The sequence below is a fragment of the Vigna umbellata genome, chromosome 9 (assembly GCF_029865625.1).
Source record: "Vigna umbellata cultivar VRB3 chromosome 9, Vumbellata_1.0, whole genome shotgun sequence".
In the NCBI taxonomy this organism is placed as follows: domain Eukaryota; kingdom Viridiplantae; phylum Streptophyta; class Magnoliopsida; order Fabales; family Fabaceae; genus Vigna; species Vigna umbellata.
Window position 1 is genome coordinate 27,881,403 of NC_142173.1, and position 16,104 is coordinate 27,897,506.

Below are 16,104 nucleotides of genomic sequence, written 5' to 3' on the forward strand. Positions count from 1 at the left end.
CGTAGTCTTTTCCCCGCAACCCTCGCTCGGTCTTCTTCTTGTATTCTGTTTTGGGGTCATTCTCAAATCTCACTGTCACACTATCAATTTCTTGTCTTCTTCTTTCTGCAAACCGCACTTCTAAAATTTTGTTCACTCCACCATTGTCAAGTTGTCAGTATCTTTTTATTCTGCATTTGGTTTCCTCGTTATTATTGTTAATATTCCTTCCTTTCGTTCTTCACGGTGTGGAAATATCAATAGGTGTTCTCTTCTTTCAGAATGATGGCTGCTACTTTCAAATGCCAACCTACAGGACTTCACGGTTCTTGCATTGATGCGGCGGCGCCTCGATCTTCTGGAAACTTCGGAAGGTTTTACTCAATGCGATTCGCGTGCAACACTCGCTGCAATACATTGCGTCACGTTCATACACCACTCTCCATTTCCCACGACTCATCAAGTAAGAAGTTGTTTTTCTTGGTTACTTTATTTATTTCTACCCAACGAACTTTGATATTACCACATATATGTGATTCTTGATATGAAAAATATGAAAAATGTAAACTGTGTTTTTTTTATTACTGAATAAGACCGAAGGTCGTGGTGCCGTGCTATATTTTCTTGGTTGTGGGTGTTATGACATTGATTGTTTTATAGCTGAGAGTTCTTTGATATTGATTCGTCATGGGGAGTCTTTGTGGAATGAGAAGAACTTGTTCACCGGATGTTGCGATGTGCCGTTGACCCAGAGAGGTGTAGAGGAAGCCATTGAAGCTGGAAAGAGGATTAGCTTTATACCGGTTGATATGATTTTCACGTCTGCACTGATTCGAGCGCAGATGACGGCTATGCTTGCAATGACGCAGCACCTCCAAAAGAAGGTAGTGACGCCACTTATGCCAGTAGATATTGGTATTTTGTATGCCTGTAAAATATTTTTAGAATCAGGATTTCTTAACCCCATCTTTGCTGTATAGATTCCTATTATCATCCATAATGAGAATGAAGAGGCAACAACTTGGACTCGAGTTTACAGCGAAAAAACCACCAAGCAATCTATTCCAGTTATTACTGCTTGGGAGTTGAATGAAAGAATGTGTGCAGCTATGAATCCCTGCCTTTGTTTCCTGTTCATAGAATATGTTCAATGAATTTTAGAAGGAGAGATCATTCTTCTTTTTCTATTTCTTCAGGTATGGGGAGTTACAAGGTCTTAATAAACAGGAGACTGCAGAAAGATATGGGAAGGAGAAAGTGCATGAATGGCGTAGGAGTTTTGACATTCCTCCTCCGAAGGGCGAGAGCCTGGAAATGTGTTCAAAGAGAGCTGTTTCATATTTTAAAGATTTTGTAAGGGTGTTGATTTCCTTATTCTTTAATGTCAAAGATTAATGTTAGATTTGTACGACATTGATAACTTGCTGGGGATTGAAACATTTTAAATTGCTCCGAGAGATGATTCTGAAAACAATGTGGTGTAGATTGAACCCCAATTAAAATCAGGAAAGCACGTTATGGTTGCTGCTCATGGAAACTCATTGAGGTCCATTATAATGTATCTTGACAGATTAACCTCCCAAGAGGTAGTATCCTGCAGTTCTTATGAATGCGTCCATCTCATTTACGTAAAATTTTCTTTGGTATCTAATAAAACAGAAATGTGATTGAACTTTACTTGTCTGTGGACAAACAGGTCACTACTTTAGAATTATCAACTGGCGTACCGTTGCTTTACATATATAAAGAGGGGGAGTATATGAGTAGAGGAAGTCCTGTGGGGCCCACAGAAGCTGGTGTTTATGCATACACTCAGGTGTGTGATTCTTTTGCTGGTATTTATTTACCTGGTGTTATTGGTGCGATGAAATTAACAATGAATGCTACTCAAATTAACGAGGGATCATTGCTATGTGAGGGTTGGTAGTGTTTAGGAAACGTGAAATCACCATCTGCTTCAATCCGTGACATATGATTGTGTTGCAGCTTTTGGATATTTTTCTTTTTCCTGTTGGCTAACAGACACTTGTAATAGATAAAATTTTGTAGTTTTTCTAGTGCTCTATTTCCCCCTGTAGTTATTGGAACCAAGTTATGTGCTAATGCAAAACATCTGCCAATGGGCGCATAGTTTTGCCAATGACCAAACCTTTAAGATTTGGATGTTATATGATGAAATCAGAGGTTCGATCCTCCACAAGGCCTCCCATCTCCCTTTTCTACCTAGGTTTTGCGTTTTGATTGTTTGTTTATATAGAACCTTATCAAGACTCATCACAAGTGTCGAGTCACTCCATTTTATGGTTGCTTTTTGTTTGAGAAGTGGAAATGATCTCCACGCACGAGTTGAAGTGAAAAATCAACGCCTCAACACAACAAACAGGGATGGATCTAGAAAACATCTGTGGAGGGACAAAAGTAACGAACTTGGCATGCATAATTGTATATTTACATTAATGGGTTAGGACTGAATATTTCTTCTTAATATACAAAAATAAAAAACAAGTTTACATATATAATTGAAAAAACGACCTTTCACTTCTCATTCCATCCATCCTTGACAAGTTTTTTCATTTGTGATTTTTGAAAGGAAGCTTGAAACTTTGCATCTTTACAATGTGAAATTATAATTAACTAATTGAATTCTCACACATGGAAAAGAATAATCTTTACCATTACCACCGATCACCTAGATTAGCTAGTGGATGGGTCTAGCTCAAGTAGAGGAGTGTTAACTGAGTTCGAGTTCCTTAGAATGCAGCTGAATTAAATCATGGGTGAAGAGTTTTATTGTTCGTGGCGATCACACTCAGCTCGACCTAGATTAGTCTAATGCCTTATGTGATGTCTTAATTGCATATCCCAAATTTTGTAAGATGCTGTAGGCAATGTCATGTTTTACAGTTTGTCTTAAATTTTGCTGCTTCTGTTTACTGTCTGTGTCTTTAACTACTTGAGATATTTTTTTTCGTCAACCTATCTGATATTAACCATGTTGTATGTTGTCATTTGTATGTACAGAGTTTAGCTGTCTACAGACAACAGTTAGATGAAATGTCTCCTTGATCGTGCTTTTATGAAAGATCAAAATGGTATGCCGCGATAGTCGATGGCAATTTATATTTTTATATGCACAATTGGTCTATATATTGAATCCCCTTATAAGCTTGATTGATAAATTGAACGTTGATCACTGAGTATACTGATGTAAATATCTGCAGGTATAATTGTTGATAATCATTTTGGTGGATGGCTTTCGGGGTTTGGCCTTTCAATAGATACAAAATTCTCTCTGCATACTCTCTACACTGAAAGTTATTGGAAAGAATTGACCAATCGGTGACAGTTTCAAATCTGTGAACTGCATGGCAAAACATGCCCTGAAATCATCCGTATTGTAGCAATGCGAGTAGCCCCTGCACAACTTTGGTTAGAGAGAGAAAAAATGAAAACAGGATTAGTAAATGGTAATGTAACTCTAGAAATAGTTTGTCTGAATGGGAGCGAACTTATAGGTATAGCTGCCATGATTTCTAACATATCTAGGAAATTAATTAGCGGCGAAGGAATGAGAACAATATAAATGAATTCAAATATTTTTCAAAACGATTCTTCATATGCTGTTGTTTTATAAGATGACATGGCCAAGTTATAGTAGTATGGAAGGACCAAAAATATTTAGAAAAAAAAAAACTCATGAAAAAACTGTTCTAATTTGAAACCGCTATATTTTAAAATCAGTAAAAAAAATATTTTTTTTAATAATTAAGACTATTTTAAATACTAATAATTTTTAGTTTATAAAATAGTATTTAATTTAGTCAATATAACTACTGATTAATTGTTATCTTATATTAGTTGTTATGTAGTAGTTTTCTTATATAATGTAGGTAAATAATTCTTTAAACCATCATATTATATCATATATTATAATCTATTATAACAAAGAAGATAATTCATCGTTACATGGTATTTGGTGAAACACTTGAATTAAAAAAATAGCATAACGTTTTATTTTTTTAGAAAACAGTAAATTAAAAATGGTAGGGTTTATTTTAAGGTATCATGGTATCTTGATGAAAAAAATAATAACTTTTTGGGAATATCATGCTCTCGTATTTAGTAAAAGTTTTTTCAAAAGAAATTATGAGGAATATTTTATCTCCTAGAATATTAATTCCTAACTGTTTTTTTCTTTTTCTAACAAAAAGAAGAGTGAGTGTGTTGAATTTCCATGAAAATGAAAGTCATTTTCTACAATGTTATCTATTCAACCTTCACTCTTCTGTATACGTTATAGATTATAATTACATATTTTTTAAAAATTACTAAATTTCAGCAAAACTTGTTTATAAAATAATATTATATATATATATAGAAATATTATTCACTTTGTGTTTTTCCCTTGACTATTGCCAACAGATATCTACAACATAGGGATGACGGTATGGTAAGGCACCCAGCTAATAAATCCAAAGTGTGTAATTTTTGGCTTATTTTGTTAACTGTTACTCAACCGTTTCATGCCTCTTTTTGCTCCTCTATCTCCCTCAACCTTAAGTGCCCCGAAAGATCCGCCGCCAAAATCTCATCCTTTTGACAACAAAAAAAAATGTACAACATACAAAACATATTCAATAATCGCACTTAATGAAACCAAGATTTCAAAAGGAAGAGACAAAAACAAAGTTTGTTCATGCACACGTTCTTATTGCTTTCTCAATGTTTCTACTTCTGAATGTGATGAACTAAAGATCATATTAAGGGCATGTTGCAAATACGAATGAATGAATGTCTTCGTCTACGGGTGCACGTTCTAAATCAAATGCTAACTTTGAAATGACCAAAGCTAATGAAGCTGCTGCCACCAGCCCTGTCAACACAACCACTGCATCAAATTTGCCAGATACCAGTGCCAAGAATGAGAAGAAAAAGAAGGTGTTTCTTTTTATGTTATAATTCATTCTTTCCATGCATTACGTTTTTCTTGTTTTTCAGTATAAGGGTATGGTGCATTTTTTCTTGACCCTTTTTCTTGTTTGGATGAAGTCTATCCTTCCGAAGATTTTCGGATCAAAGCGAAATGGGAGAAGCTCAGACGAAGAAGCAATCAAACCAGGCACGGAAGAAGATGATGGAGCTACTACTCTTGGTATTCATTGCATGCTTTCCTTTCTTTTTTTCCATAGAAAATCTAAATTTCCATGTTTTATGGTTTCACTTTGATTAATTTTATTTACATATGTTTTGCATGGAAAGACTTGGAGAAGATTGAGACAAGAAAAAAAGCATTTTTGGAAGCTGCCCCCATCATGAGAAAAAGTTTCTCAGGTACTAGTTTATGCATTGCCCCAACAAACACATAATTTTTACATTCTCGAAAAACAACATAATTTCTTTTTTTCTTTAATTACAAAAACATGAGCTTTAGAAATCAATTTCAACTTGTCAAGTTATTTCAGAATTATTCTCGTGTCTTATTTTGAGGAACAATCAATCTTTAATAAATATGTCGAAGAATAATTTAAAATATTGAATAAATCTAAATATACTCAAAATTGGGGCTTTAGTATGAATTGAAAAAATTATAGGTCAACTCTAGATTCTGAATCCAACTTGCAAAAATCAAAGTACCTATCAAACAGTAAGAAATCTTCTTCGTGTAATCTTGTATTATTTTGGTAGCTTACCTAACAGCAATGAAATTTTGGTTATTGGCAACATGTTTTCTAATCTGGGGAATTTTTCTTGTTTGATCTGCACCATAAACTCTTCACTCTTGCAATGTAAACGTCATGCAATTATAGATTTGTCAGAGAATGATGACATGAAAAAAAAATAGACCATTGTTTTAATTTCTTATCAACTCACAGAAAGGGAGACTAGCCCAGGAATCGAAGGCCTAAATTTGTCCACTTTTGAACGCCCTGTGATGGCTCCAGAAACTGAATTGCAGAGTTTCAGGTATGTGGGAATTTATTTTCGATTCAAGGCTTCATTCACAATTTGTTTTGTTGCCTGAAATAGTCAAACTCACATGCAATCTTCATTTTCATGTTATGCCATTTTGGTTACGTGATTTCCAGGATCTTCGTTGCAACGTGGAATGTGGGAGGAAAGTCACCAAATTTTGATCTCAACCTTCAAGATTTCTTCTTAGTAGAAGGCTCCGCGGATATATATGTCTTGGGGTACGAAAATGCAAGAAGTAACATTTTCACTTTAGCTCAGTAGTGTAAATATATGGTTATTTATGAACTAAATTCTAATAGTTGTACTGTCGTTTCTCAGCAACACTAATTGTATTAGTAGTAGTGATTCGCTTCCATGGTTTATTGTGAACTTTTGCTTTTCTAGTTTTTGTAATAAGGACATTAACAAAGTTAACAATAGGAATAATTCATGGAAACATATTACTATGGAGCTGGATACTGATCTGAAGAAAAAAGAAGATATTAGTTATTGTTAAGAAGATATTTAGAAGTAAATCCAGACCAAACCAGACCAACAAGTGATGCAAATATGTTATTGTACTAATAAATAAAGTCTTTTTGAATGTTTTTCCTTCTTTCTGCTGTTTTGTTCTCAAATTAATACAAATTGATGTTACATGAAATACTTTATATGTTCAGTTTCCAGGAAATTGTTCCTCTGAGTGCTGGGAATGTTTTAGTAATAGAAGACAACGAACCTGCAGCAAGGTGGTTGGCTTTGATAAGTCAAGCACTAAACAGACCAAGAAATGAATACAGTGATTCTTCAGACTCGGGAACTGGGTCCAAAAGCAATAGTAGTTCGAAGGATTCAAAGTCCCCGGCAAGTTTGAATTTCTTTCAGAAGCCTTCTCTTAAAGTTATCAGTAAAAACTTCAGGGCAGAGGGTAGCAGCCTCCTTAAGGCTTGCAATTGTCCCGTGGATTCTCCATCCAGGGAGAGACGAAGGGCGAGAAAGTACAGTGACCCTATGAACAAGTTAGACTCTGAGCTTCATGGTGATGAAACCGTGGAAGAGTTGCTTTCAATCACAGAACTACCCTCTTCTCCTAGCACATGCAGATACTCCCTTATATCAAGTAAGCAAATGGTTGGGATTTTTCTCACCATATGGACTAAGAAGGAATTAGTGCCTCACATTGGACATCTTAGAGTGGATTCTGTTGGGAGAGGGATCATGGGTTGCTTAGGTAACAAGGTAAACATATAAAACATGTTACATAGCCACTGATGAATATTCATGTTATTTTGGTCATGTACTGCTATGAAGACTAATGGTGCACATGGAATGAATAATTGATTGCAGGGGTGTATATCAATGAGCATGTCATTACATCAAACAAGTTTTTGTTTCGTCTGTAGTCACTTGGCTTCTGGGGAGAAAGACGGCGACGAGTTGAAGAGAAATTCTGATGTAGCCGAGATCCTCAAAAGCACCCAATTTCCTAGGATTTGCAAGAATCCGTGTCGTCGTGCGCCAGACAGAATTGTTGACCATGAGTGAGTTACTATCACGGATATTTCACTTATGAGTTCTTTATACAACACATAATTTGCACATGTCATTGTAAATTCTAATCACTTCCACCCTGTTTTGCAGTCGAATAATATGGCTTGGAGATTTGAATTATCGGGTGGCTTTGAGTTACGAAGAAACAAGGGTTCTATTGGAGGATAACGACTGGGACACTTTGTTAGAGAAAGATCAGGTGTGTCCATCCATTCATAGTCTATCAACACAGTCAATAGTTCAATGACATTCATATACTGAGAAAAAACTGACTTGAATTTCATTGTGTGCAGTTAAACATGGAAAGAGACGCAGGAAGGGTTTTTAGCGGTTTCAAAGAGGGGAGGATTGTTTTTGCTCCCACTTACAAGTACTCACAAAATTCAGACTCTTACGCTGGTGAAACTGTCAAATCAAAGAAAAAACGTCGAACACCTGCATGGTATTGCTGCATCTCTCTTTGTTCTTATAACATGTAAATGAATAGAGATAAACCAAAATCTTGACAATGGTGTGTTGAATTGCATATATGTCAGGTGTGACAGAATATTATGGCGTGGCAATGGCATTGATCAATTATCATATATTCGAGGAGAGTCAAGGTTTTCTGACCACAGACCTGTTTGTGCTGTGTTTTCTGTGGATGTGGAAGTAAGAAGCAGAAACAACAGGTTTAGGAAGGGTTACTCATACACAAGCCCAAGACCGGAATACGAAGACTTCATACCTCAAAGGCATAGTTTCTACGATTATTAATTTGTGCATCAAATCAAAGCTTGTATATTTTCTTTAGGGTCTACAGAGGAATTGTTTCTCACCTCTTTTTATTTCCTTTATGTTTTCTTCCCGCACTCACCAAGCCGACCATAGCTAGTTATTAGAGTCCTAACATTATAACAGTAAATACAAGTGACTGCAATCCTTGTTATGACATATAGAGATCAATGTAAATAGAGTTTAACTATTCATTGACTGCCAAACATAAAATTAACAAGAAAAGCTAATAGTATCTGTGCAAAGCTAAAGGCTGTCTTTTGTTACATAAGGAGATGATGTCTTACTACATGATATTTAAATAATTAATTAGTAAAATAATTAGTAGTATTTGTGGTGTATCTTGCTCTGAACTCAAAGTAGTGTCTTGCAAGTCATTAAGGAGATGTATGTAGGAAGTTGCATCCAACTCATCTTTTTGAAGGAGAGTGGCATGTATTTTGTAATGGCAATTGGAGCATTTTCGTCAAATTTGACCTTTCTTTCCACCACTCACGTAAGCTGTCAGAAGAGCCTGTCACTGGCCCACCCTTCTCAGGGATAATCCCATAGACAAAACCTTGAGCATTGCAAACTTCCATGATCTTCACCACGTATTTAAGGATTGAATCTTGTGCTCTTGACAACTTCTTCCACCTAGAAGCTTCTTGTTTTGCTTCTTGGTCTTGCTCTCCTTTAGCTTCTGCAACAGGATTCCGTCCTTCCACGTTCTCTTCTTAAGCTCAACATTTAGTTGATCTCTTCTTCTTTTTCTTCATTTTCTTCATCAAAAGGGTTGATTTGTTCGTGAATCTCCACCATGGTTCCTGCGAATTCACACTTGCTTCTTCAAATTGGTGATGTGAGAAAAAGTTGTTTTCTTTAGCACTTGAAATACACTTTTATATATTAAGGATACAAGATATGCATGGATGTTGAAAAAACATGTGTACTTAATTATATACACGAGTGGAGATACTAGAATGCGGTGGTAGAAAGATAGGATCCAGTCTGAAAATTAAGCTTAGAAATTAAAACGAAATGCATTAAGAGATTAGGACAGGAAAAGCAGTTTGAAAGGTAGTAAGTGTTGTAGTGTGGTGAATTACCTGGGGAATTGGAACTGTAAGTGCCGCGTGTTGGGCATAGAATAGGAGGCTATTTTGGTGGATAATATTGATGCAATTTTTTGTATTTAATGTATGTAAGTGACAACATGAGCATATGCAAAACTGCATGGAAAATTTGAACGTTGATGGCGGTGGTGACCATGGAATAGTGATGATGATGAATATAGCTTGAGCTGGGTACAGTGGACGACTGATATGTGTGCAATATGATATTGAATATAATAGGTTAACAATTTTTTTTAACTTTGATAATAATTTATATGTCACTATTTGATCAATAGTTACTGTCTAGACTATTTTTTTGTCAGGCTTTCATTTTGAGGCTTTGCGTGATAGATTATGTAATCAAACAACCTATTGTTACCACTTAAGGCAATAACTATGACTTTGAAAAACATAACTGGCAAGGGAGAAAGGACAAACATCAAAAGTCAAAAAAGAAAAGACAAACATCAAAAGTTAAAAAAAAAATTCTTATCTACTATGTTCTTTTGACTAGTTTTTCTAGACGCTATTCCTACAATTTTTGTCCCTCCAACTTAAAGAAACATTAATTATTAAGGACTATCATCTACTTACAGTTTTATATTTTTCCTTCACACCTTAACACACTCTTCCTTTACAACTTTCTAACTAGTAGAAAATCATCAACCATCTACTGCTAGTTTAAAACTTTTTAACCAAACATCTATTAGACAACCATTTTATCTCACATTAAAATTAGATGTTGATATGCTAATATTAGAGTTCTCAACTTCATGTCTGAGTTAGTTTTAGTTCATTTTTTAAAAAATCCATTTATAGGAGACTCTTTCAAATGAAGAGAAAAAAAAAATTAACATTCAAAATTCTCTCTTAAGTAAATTAAGTTCAGGATTAAATTAAATTTGAATCTAGTACAAAACTTTAATCAATTTTTAGCAACAATATTATTGATATATACGTATAAAGTTATATATTTTATTAGCAAGTATTGTAATTTTAATATATTTAAATCAATACTTTTATATCATACTTATTATTATATTATTAAATAAAATATATAATATATAATTTAATACAATTATTGGCTATAATTTATTTGGTGATTAATTATTATCATGTGTTTTGTTGTAAGTTGATTAGACGAACTTAAACAATTTTTAATAATGGTTGGAGGGTTCTTTTCAAAACTCTTCCTTAACCAATTAGATGGTAGAGGTTCGATTAAAACATTTCCTTAATCGTTCATGAGTGTTCCATCAGTAAGAGTTCAAATAGAACTCTTCCTTAATTGATGGGCTAAAAGGTGCGATAGGGTTCAATGGGGTGAATTATTCCTTAACTGACTATGTAATTGGTTCAGTAGGAGTTCGTTGGTTGAAGTCTTCCCAAACTGATTAGTAGAATCTTCATCAAGAAAGAAGAAAGAGACATAATCATGACTTGAAATTACTTGTTTTTATTAATTAACATGTTACCCAATAGTTACACTTAAATCAACTAAAGTAAAATTTGAGGTGTGTGACCTTCCAGGTATTTGGAATGGCCTTGCCACTCAGGTATTGAAGTCGATAGGTGTCGTTCTTGATGTCTTCTACTATCTTGAACGATCCCTCCCAATTTGACACAAGCTTTCGATGTGAAGACTTTTTCCTTATGTTATCGTGTTTCTCCATACCAAGTCTCCCTTGATGAAACTCATCGGCTTTACTTAAGTGTTGAACCTTTGCATGACGATCCTCTTACAAGCTTCATTCTGGATAGTTGTATTCTCCATCTACCTAGTTGCAATGTTGAGTTTGGCTCTAAGATGTCCGACATTGACATCCAAGTCTTGAATTTGCCTCCTTGGAGATGACTTTCCCGCTTCAATCAATAACCTTGCATTTGTCTCGTACGTCAAGATGAAGAGGGTTCACTCGTGGATCTATGTGGCGTGATCGGTAATCCCATAACACCTACGTCAATTCGTCCACCCGAGCTCCCTTAGCTTCTCTAAATCTTCACTTGAGCTCGGTGACTGTGATCTTATTCATAGCTTTCGTCTGACTGTTCGTATGAGGGTGCTCCATGAAGCTTGTGACATGTCTTATGCTCAACTCCTTATAGAACTCTCCTAACTTCTTGTCAATGAATTGACGATTTTGTTTGTTACGATCGTTCAAGGCAAACCAAATTGACAAATAATATTCTTCCAAACGAAAGATTGAATTTGTCGAGCAGTTATGGTTGCTAGAGCTTCAGCTTCTACCCACTTGGTAAAGTAATCTACTCCCACCAAGAAGAACTTCTTTTAGGCCTGGCTGACCGGAAACAAGCTGACGATGTCCATTCCCCACTACAAGAACAACCGAGAGGAAATGATATTGTGCAGCTCTTAAGAAAGTGCCTTAACTTCATTCCATGTTTTTGGCATCTGTTACACCTTTCTACAAACCTCTTACAATCAATTTCTACTATCAGCCAGAAGTAGCCAGCTCGTAGAACTTGCACCTTTAAAACTCGTCGATTGATGTGCATGTCGTAAACACTATTGTGAAGCTCGTCCATAAAATACTACGCCTCTTCTTGAGATAGGCATTTGAGGAAGGGCGTGGAAAATCCTCTGTTATAGAGGTCATCTGTAACACCCAAATATTTTAAAGGGTATTGCTGATAGTAGAGATTAAATTAATTTGATATCTCATATAAACAATCAAACTTTATTTCAATTACTCCAAAGTACAATACCAAACTTACAAACTTTAAACAATATAGTCTTCACCACTGAAATTTCAACTTATAAGTTTTACACAACATAATCTTCCCTAATACAAATTTATTCTTTTTACAAAAATCCCTGAAAGTTTTTCCCCGCATCTCTCTCATCTCTCAGCTTTTTCAACCGCATCTGCAACATTATCTAATCACATATAACATGAGTTATATGATCATAGTACAAACAAATAAGGGTAAGCCAACCTTATCATAAAATCATTAAACTTGTAATAAAATATTATAATCATGTATTTCTGCAATTGATAAAATATCATTATTCCGATGTCCTTAATTCATCATTATCAAAATCATCTTTCTCATTTCCATAAATCTTACAAGTGTACCATGCTTACTCATGAAGCCTTATGGTCAGACCGCTCTCTGCCTGCTTCCTTAAGCCTCACTTATATACTATGTCTTACTTTCTGAAGCCTTATGGTCAGACCCCTCTCTGCCTGCTTCTATAAAACTTACTGAATCATATGTTTATGTCAAAGCCTTATGGTCAGACCACTTTCTGCCTGCTTTCATAAACCTCAGGTGTTACTTTGCTCATACCAAACTCTCATGGTATAACTCGAACATACTACTCCCGGTAGTAAACATCATTCCATAAGTAATGATTTCTCATATCCACTCCAACATTTCATAAAACCAACAATTCATACCCTCTTATCCACCTAACTCAATCATATTCATTCTTTAATCATGAATTCATAATAACTCGTTTTGGTATCAATAAATTAAACATATTGTCAGATATCATGCTTCATATTATAAACTCATTTTGCCCACAACGAGTATAACTCAACATATTTTCACCAAACAAAGATCATGGATCAACCAAAATATATCAACATATCTTAAGAACTACATATTAAAGTCTGGGCTCAATGTAATGATAAATAAAATATATATGAAATTTTTACCATGATGATATTATGCATCTACAATCAACTTGTTTTATTTTATTTTCATCCTAGTAGAGATTTTTCTTTACCCCAATTGGTCACCGGAGAGGACCCAGATGTCTGAACGCATCAAACTCACCTTCGACGCCAGCACATATGACTAGTCACAACTGACTGGACCAGGCCAGGGCTACTCTATGATCAGGGATGTGCCAACTCAGGTTTTTAAGGTTCCTCTATCCTACCAACAACGAAAGGCCCTCAATAATTAACAATTGATTTATTTAATTTATCTACCATGTTCTCTTATGCTCTAAATTTGAAATGCCAAATTTTAATGTGTTCACTTCCTCTCATAGCAACCTCAACAATATCTGTACATCTATTTAATATCCATATATAAACTATTTCAGAACCCTTACTTCAGACCTTCCAACAAGATCAATTTCAGCCAACAAACTCATTCAAAACAGATTAAATTCATCACATCACAACCTGTACAATTTCACAGTTTCAGTTATCATAAAAGTCATAAAATAGTTTCACAAGAGCACACCAGTTCAACATTCATATGCAAATATTTTATAAAATAAATTCATACAAAAATAATTAGCTCCCATTACCATCAAAATAATATTAATATAAAAATTTAGGGGAATCAAGAAGTTGAATCTGGCAGAGCCGATTAGACAACTTCTCATCCTTCCAGAAATACAATATAATTAAATAACAAGAACAATAACATGTCTGGGGAAACAAGAAGTTGAATCTGGCAGAGCCGGTTAGACAACTTCTAATCCTTCCAAAAATGCAATAAAATAAATAAGTAAAGCAATAAATAGTTTGGGGAAACAAGAAGTTGAATCTGGCAGAGCCGGTTAGACAACTTCTAATCCTTCCAAAATACAATAAAAATAAATAAGGAAAGCAATAAAATGTTTGGGGAAACAAGAAATTGAATCTGGCAGAGCCGGTTAGACAATTTCTAATCCTTCCAAAAATAAAAAAATATAGACAAGAAAAAGCAATAAAATGTTTGGGGAAACAAGAAATTGAATCTGGCAGAGCCGGTTAGACAATTTCTAATCCTTCCAAAAATAAAAAAATATAGACAAGAAAAAGCAATAAAATGTTTGGGGAAACAAGAAATTGAATCTGGCAGAGCCGATTAGACAATTTCTAATCCTTCCAAAATACAAAAAAATAAACAACTAATAACATACAAATGGCATAACATAATCAACATCACATTTTACAACTATCACACTTGGATATCATCATAGAAGCATACTCTTATTTAATTTTCAATATCATACAGAAACAAAATACTCCATATTCAGGATTTAAGATCAGACAAAAGCAAAATATAGCATATTCCAGACTCAAGATAATACAAAAGGAAATACTCAAAGTTAGCTCCCCTTACCTCTATTCCAGACTTAGTTTCCTCTTCTCAAACCGTTCTCCGGAACTTCCAGAATTTCCCCTCTTCACTTAGAATTTCCTCCAACTCTCTTCTCTCACAATTTCTCTAGAATTTTGGTGCAAATTTTCAGCCTCCCCCCCTTGGCTATTTATAGCCAAAAAATTTTACTATTCATTTTTACTATTCATTTTTACTATTCACTTTTACTATTCATTTTTACTATTCAAAAATTATTTTTTATTCACCATTCTTATCTCTGAATGATTAATTCTACGTGGAGTATTCTCTTCCACAATTTATTTTAATATATTTTTATATTTTTTTTTTATTTTTTTTTTAACTATTCACTATTCACTATTCACTATTTACTATTCACTATTCACTATTCACTATTAAAAAATCCTAAATAAGTTATCAAAAATTTGAAGCTCTCCCTCTAGAATTACTATAATTTTATATCCAAAAATTTACATTTTTCTATCCATTAAAATTATTATTACTAATAAAATGCTAAAATTTACTATTATAAATATATATATATATATATATATATATATATATGTATATTTTTTTTCATGGGTCTTACATTCTCCCCAACAACAATTATTTTCGCCCTCGAAAATTATCTATTTAACAAAAGACTTTTTAATAAAAGACTACTTACAAAAGAGATATGGATATTCCTTTATCATAAATTCTTCGAATTCCCAAGTCATTTCCTGTGTGTCTTCATCCCAAAGTACCTTTACCGTGCAAATATCCTTTCCTCTTAGCTTTTTCATTTGAACATCTAGTATACGCACTGGTCCAACGTCCATTGTTAAATTTTCCTTGACCTGGATTTCATCAACTTCTAACACATGCTTTGGATCTAGAATATACTTCCTCAGTTGGGATACATGAAAAACGTTATGCAATTTTGCCAATCGAGGTGGTAATGCTATCTCATAAGCCACTGGCCCAATCTCTTTGAGAATTTGATACGGTCCGAGAAATTTTGGTGTCAGTTTCCTCATCTTGATAGCTCTCCCGACTCCTGTAGTTGGTGTTACACGTAAGAATACGTGATCTCCTTCTTCAAATTCTAACGGTCTTCTTCTTTTGTCGGCATATGACCTTTGTCTACTTTGAGTTGCTTTCATCCGATCTTGGATTAATTTTATTTTTTCTGTGGTTCGCTGTAGTAGCTCAGGTCCCACTGTCAGTGCTTCCCCATCTTGAAACCAACACAACGGGGTTCTACATCTTCTTCCATATAAAGCTTCATATGGTGGCATACCAATACTGGAATGATAACTGTTGTTGTAAGTAAATTCTACTAATGGTAGTACCTCATTCCAACTTCCAAGATGATCTAATACACAAGTTCTTAGCAAATCCTCCAAAGACTGAATAGTCCTTTCTGTTTGACCATCAGTCTGAGGGTGATAAGCCGAACTCGTCCTCAACTGTGTTCCTAGAGCCTTCTGTAGCATCTGCCAAAACCTTGAAGTAAACCTTGGATCTCTGTCTGACACAATGCTTGTAGGTATGCCATGCAACCTCACTACTTCCCCGATGTATAACTCCGTCAGCTTTTCTAGTGACATACATTGATTAATGGGCAAAAAGTGAGCGCTCTTGGTTAGTCTATCAACGATAACCCAGATAGAATCGTGACCTT

General features: G+C 34.6%; 2 protein-coding genes across 2 annotated transcripts; both read left to right on the forward strand.

The window, feature by feature from the left end:
* On the forward strand, positions 1-3,595 carry LOC124833478 (2,3-bisphosphoglycerate-dependent phosphoglycerate mutase 1-like). The gene is made up of 9 exons (XM_088099040.1): positions 1-153; positions 261-442; positions 640-863; positions 960-1,078; positions 1,176-1,332; positions 1,464-1,565; positions 1,676-1,795; positions 3,001-3,071; positions 3,201-3,595. Exons 2-8 carry the CDS (start codon positions 262-264, stop codon positions 3,043-3,045), a joined length of 948 nt encoding a protein of 315 aa, XP_087955166.1. The 5' UTR covers positions 1-153; position 261; the 3' UTR covers positions 3,046-3,071; positions 3,201-3,595.
* Positions 3,596-4,770: 1,175 nt separating this feature from the next.
* Positions 4,771-8,356, forward strand: LOC124833479 (type I inositol polyphosphate 5-phosphatase 5). The gene is made up of 10 exons (XM_047307975.2): positions 4,771-4,917; positions 5,029-5,131; positions 5,239-5,310; positions 5,853-5,943; positions 6,066-6,170; positions 6,612-7,170; positions 7,279-7,472; positions 7,573-7,681; positions 7,776-7,924; positions 8,019-8,356. The coding sequence occupies exons 1-10, from the start codon at positions 4,771-4,773 to the stop codon at positions 8,236-8,238; spliced, it is 1,749 nt and encodes a 582-aa protein (XP_047163931.2). The 3' UTR covers positions 8,239-8,356.
* The last annotated feature ends 7,748 nt before the right edge of the window (positions 8,357-16,104 follow it).

Coding starts and splice junctions, on each gene's coding strand:
- LOC124833479 (XM_047307975.2), top strand. CDS start 4,771: ATGTCTTCGTCTACGGGTGCACGTTCTAAATCAAATGCTAACTTTGAA. Junction 5,132..5,238: donor TGATGGAGCTACTACTCTTG/GTATTCATTGCA, acceptor TTGCATGGAAAG/ACTTGGAGAAGATTGAGACA. Junction 5,944..6,065: donor ACTGAATTGCAGAGTTTCAG/GTATGTGGGAAT, acceptor CGTGATTTCCAG/GATCTTCGTTGCAACGTGGA.
- LOC124833478 (XM_088099040.1), top strand. CDS start 262: ATGATGGCTGCTACTTTCAAATGCCAACCTACAGGACTTCACGGTTCT. Junction 864..959: donor CGCAGCACCTCCAAAAGAAG/GTAGTGACGCCA, acceptor TTTGCTGTATAG/ATTCCTATTATCATCCATAA. Junction 1,079..1,175: donor TGGGAGTTGAATGAAAGAAT/GTGTGCAGCTAT, acceptor CTATTTCTTCAG/GTATGGGGAGTTACAAGGTC.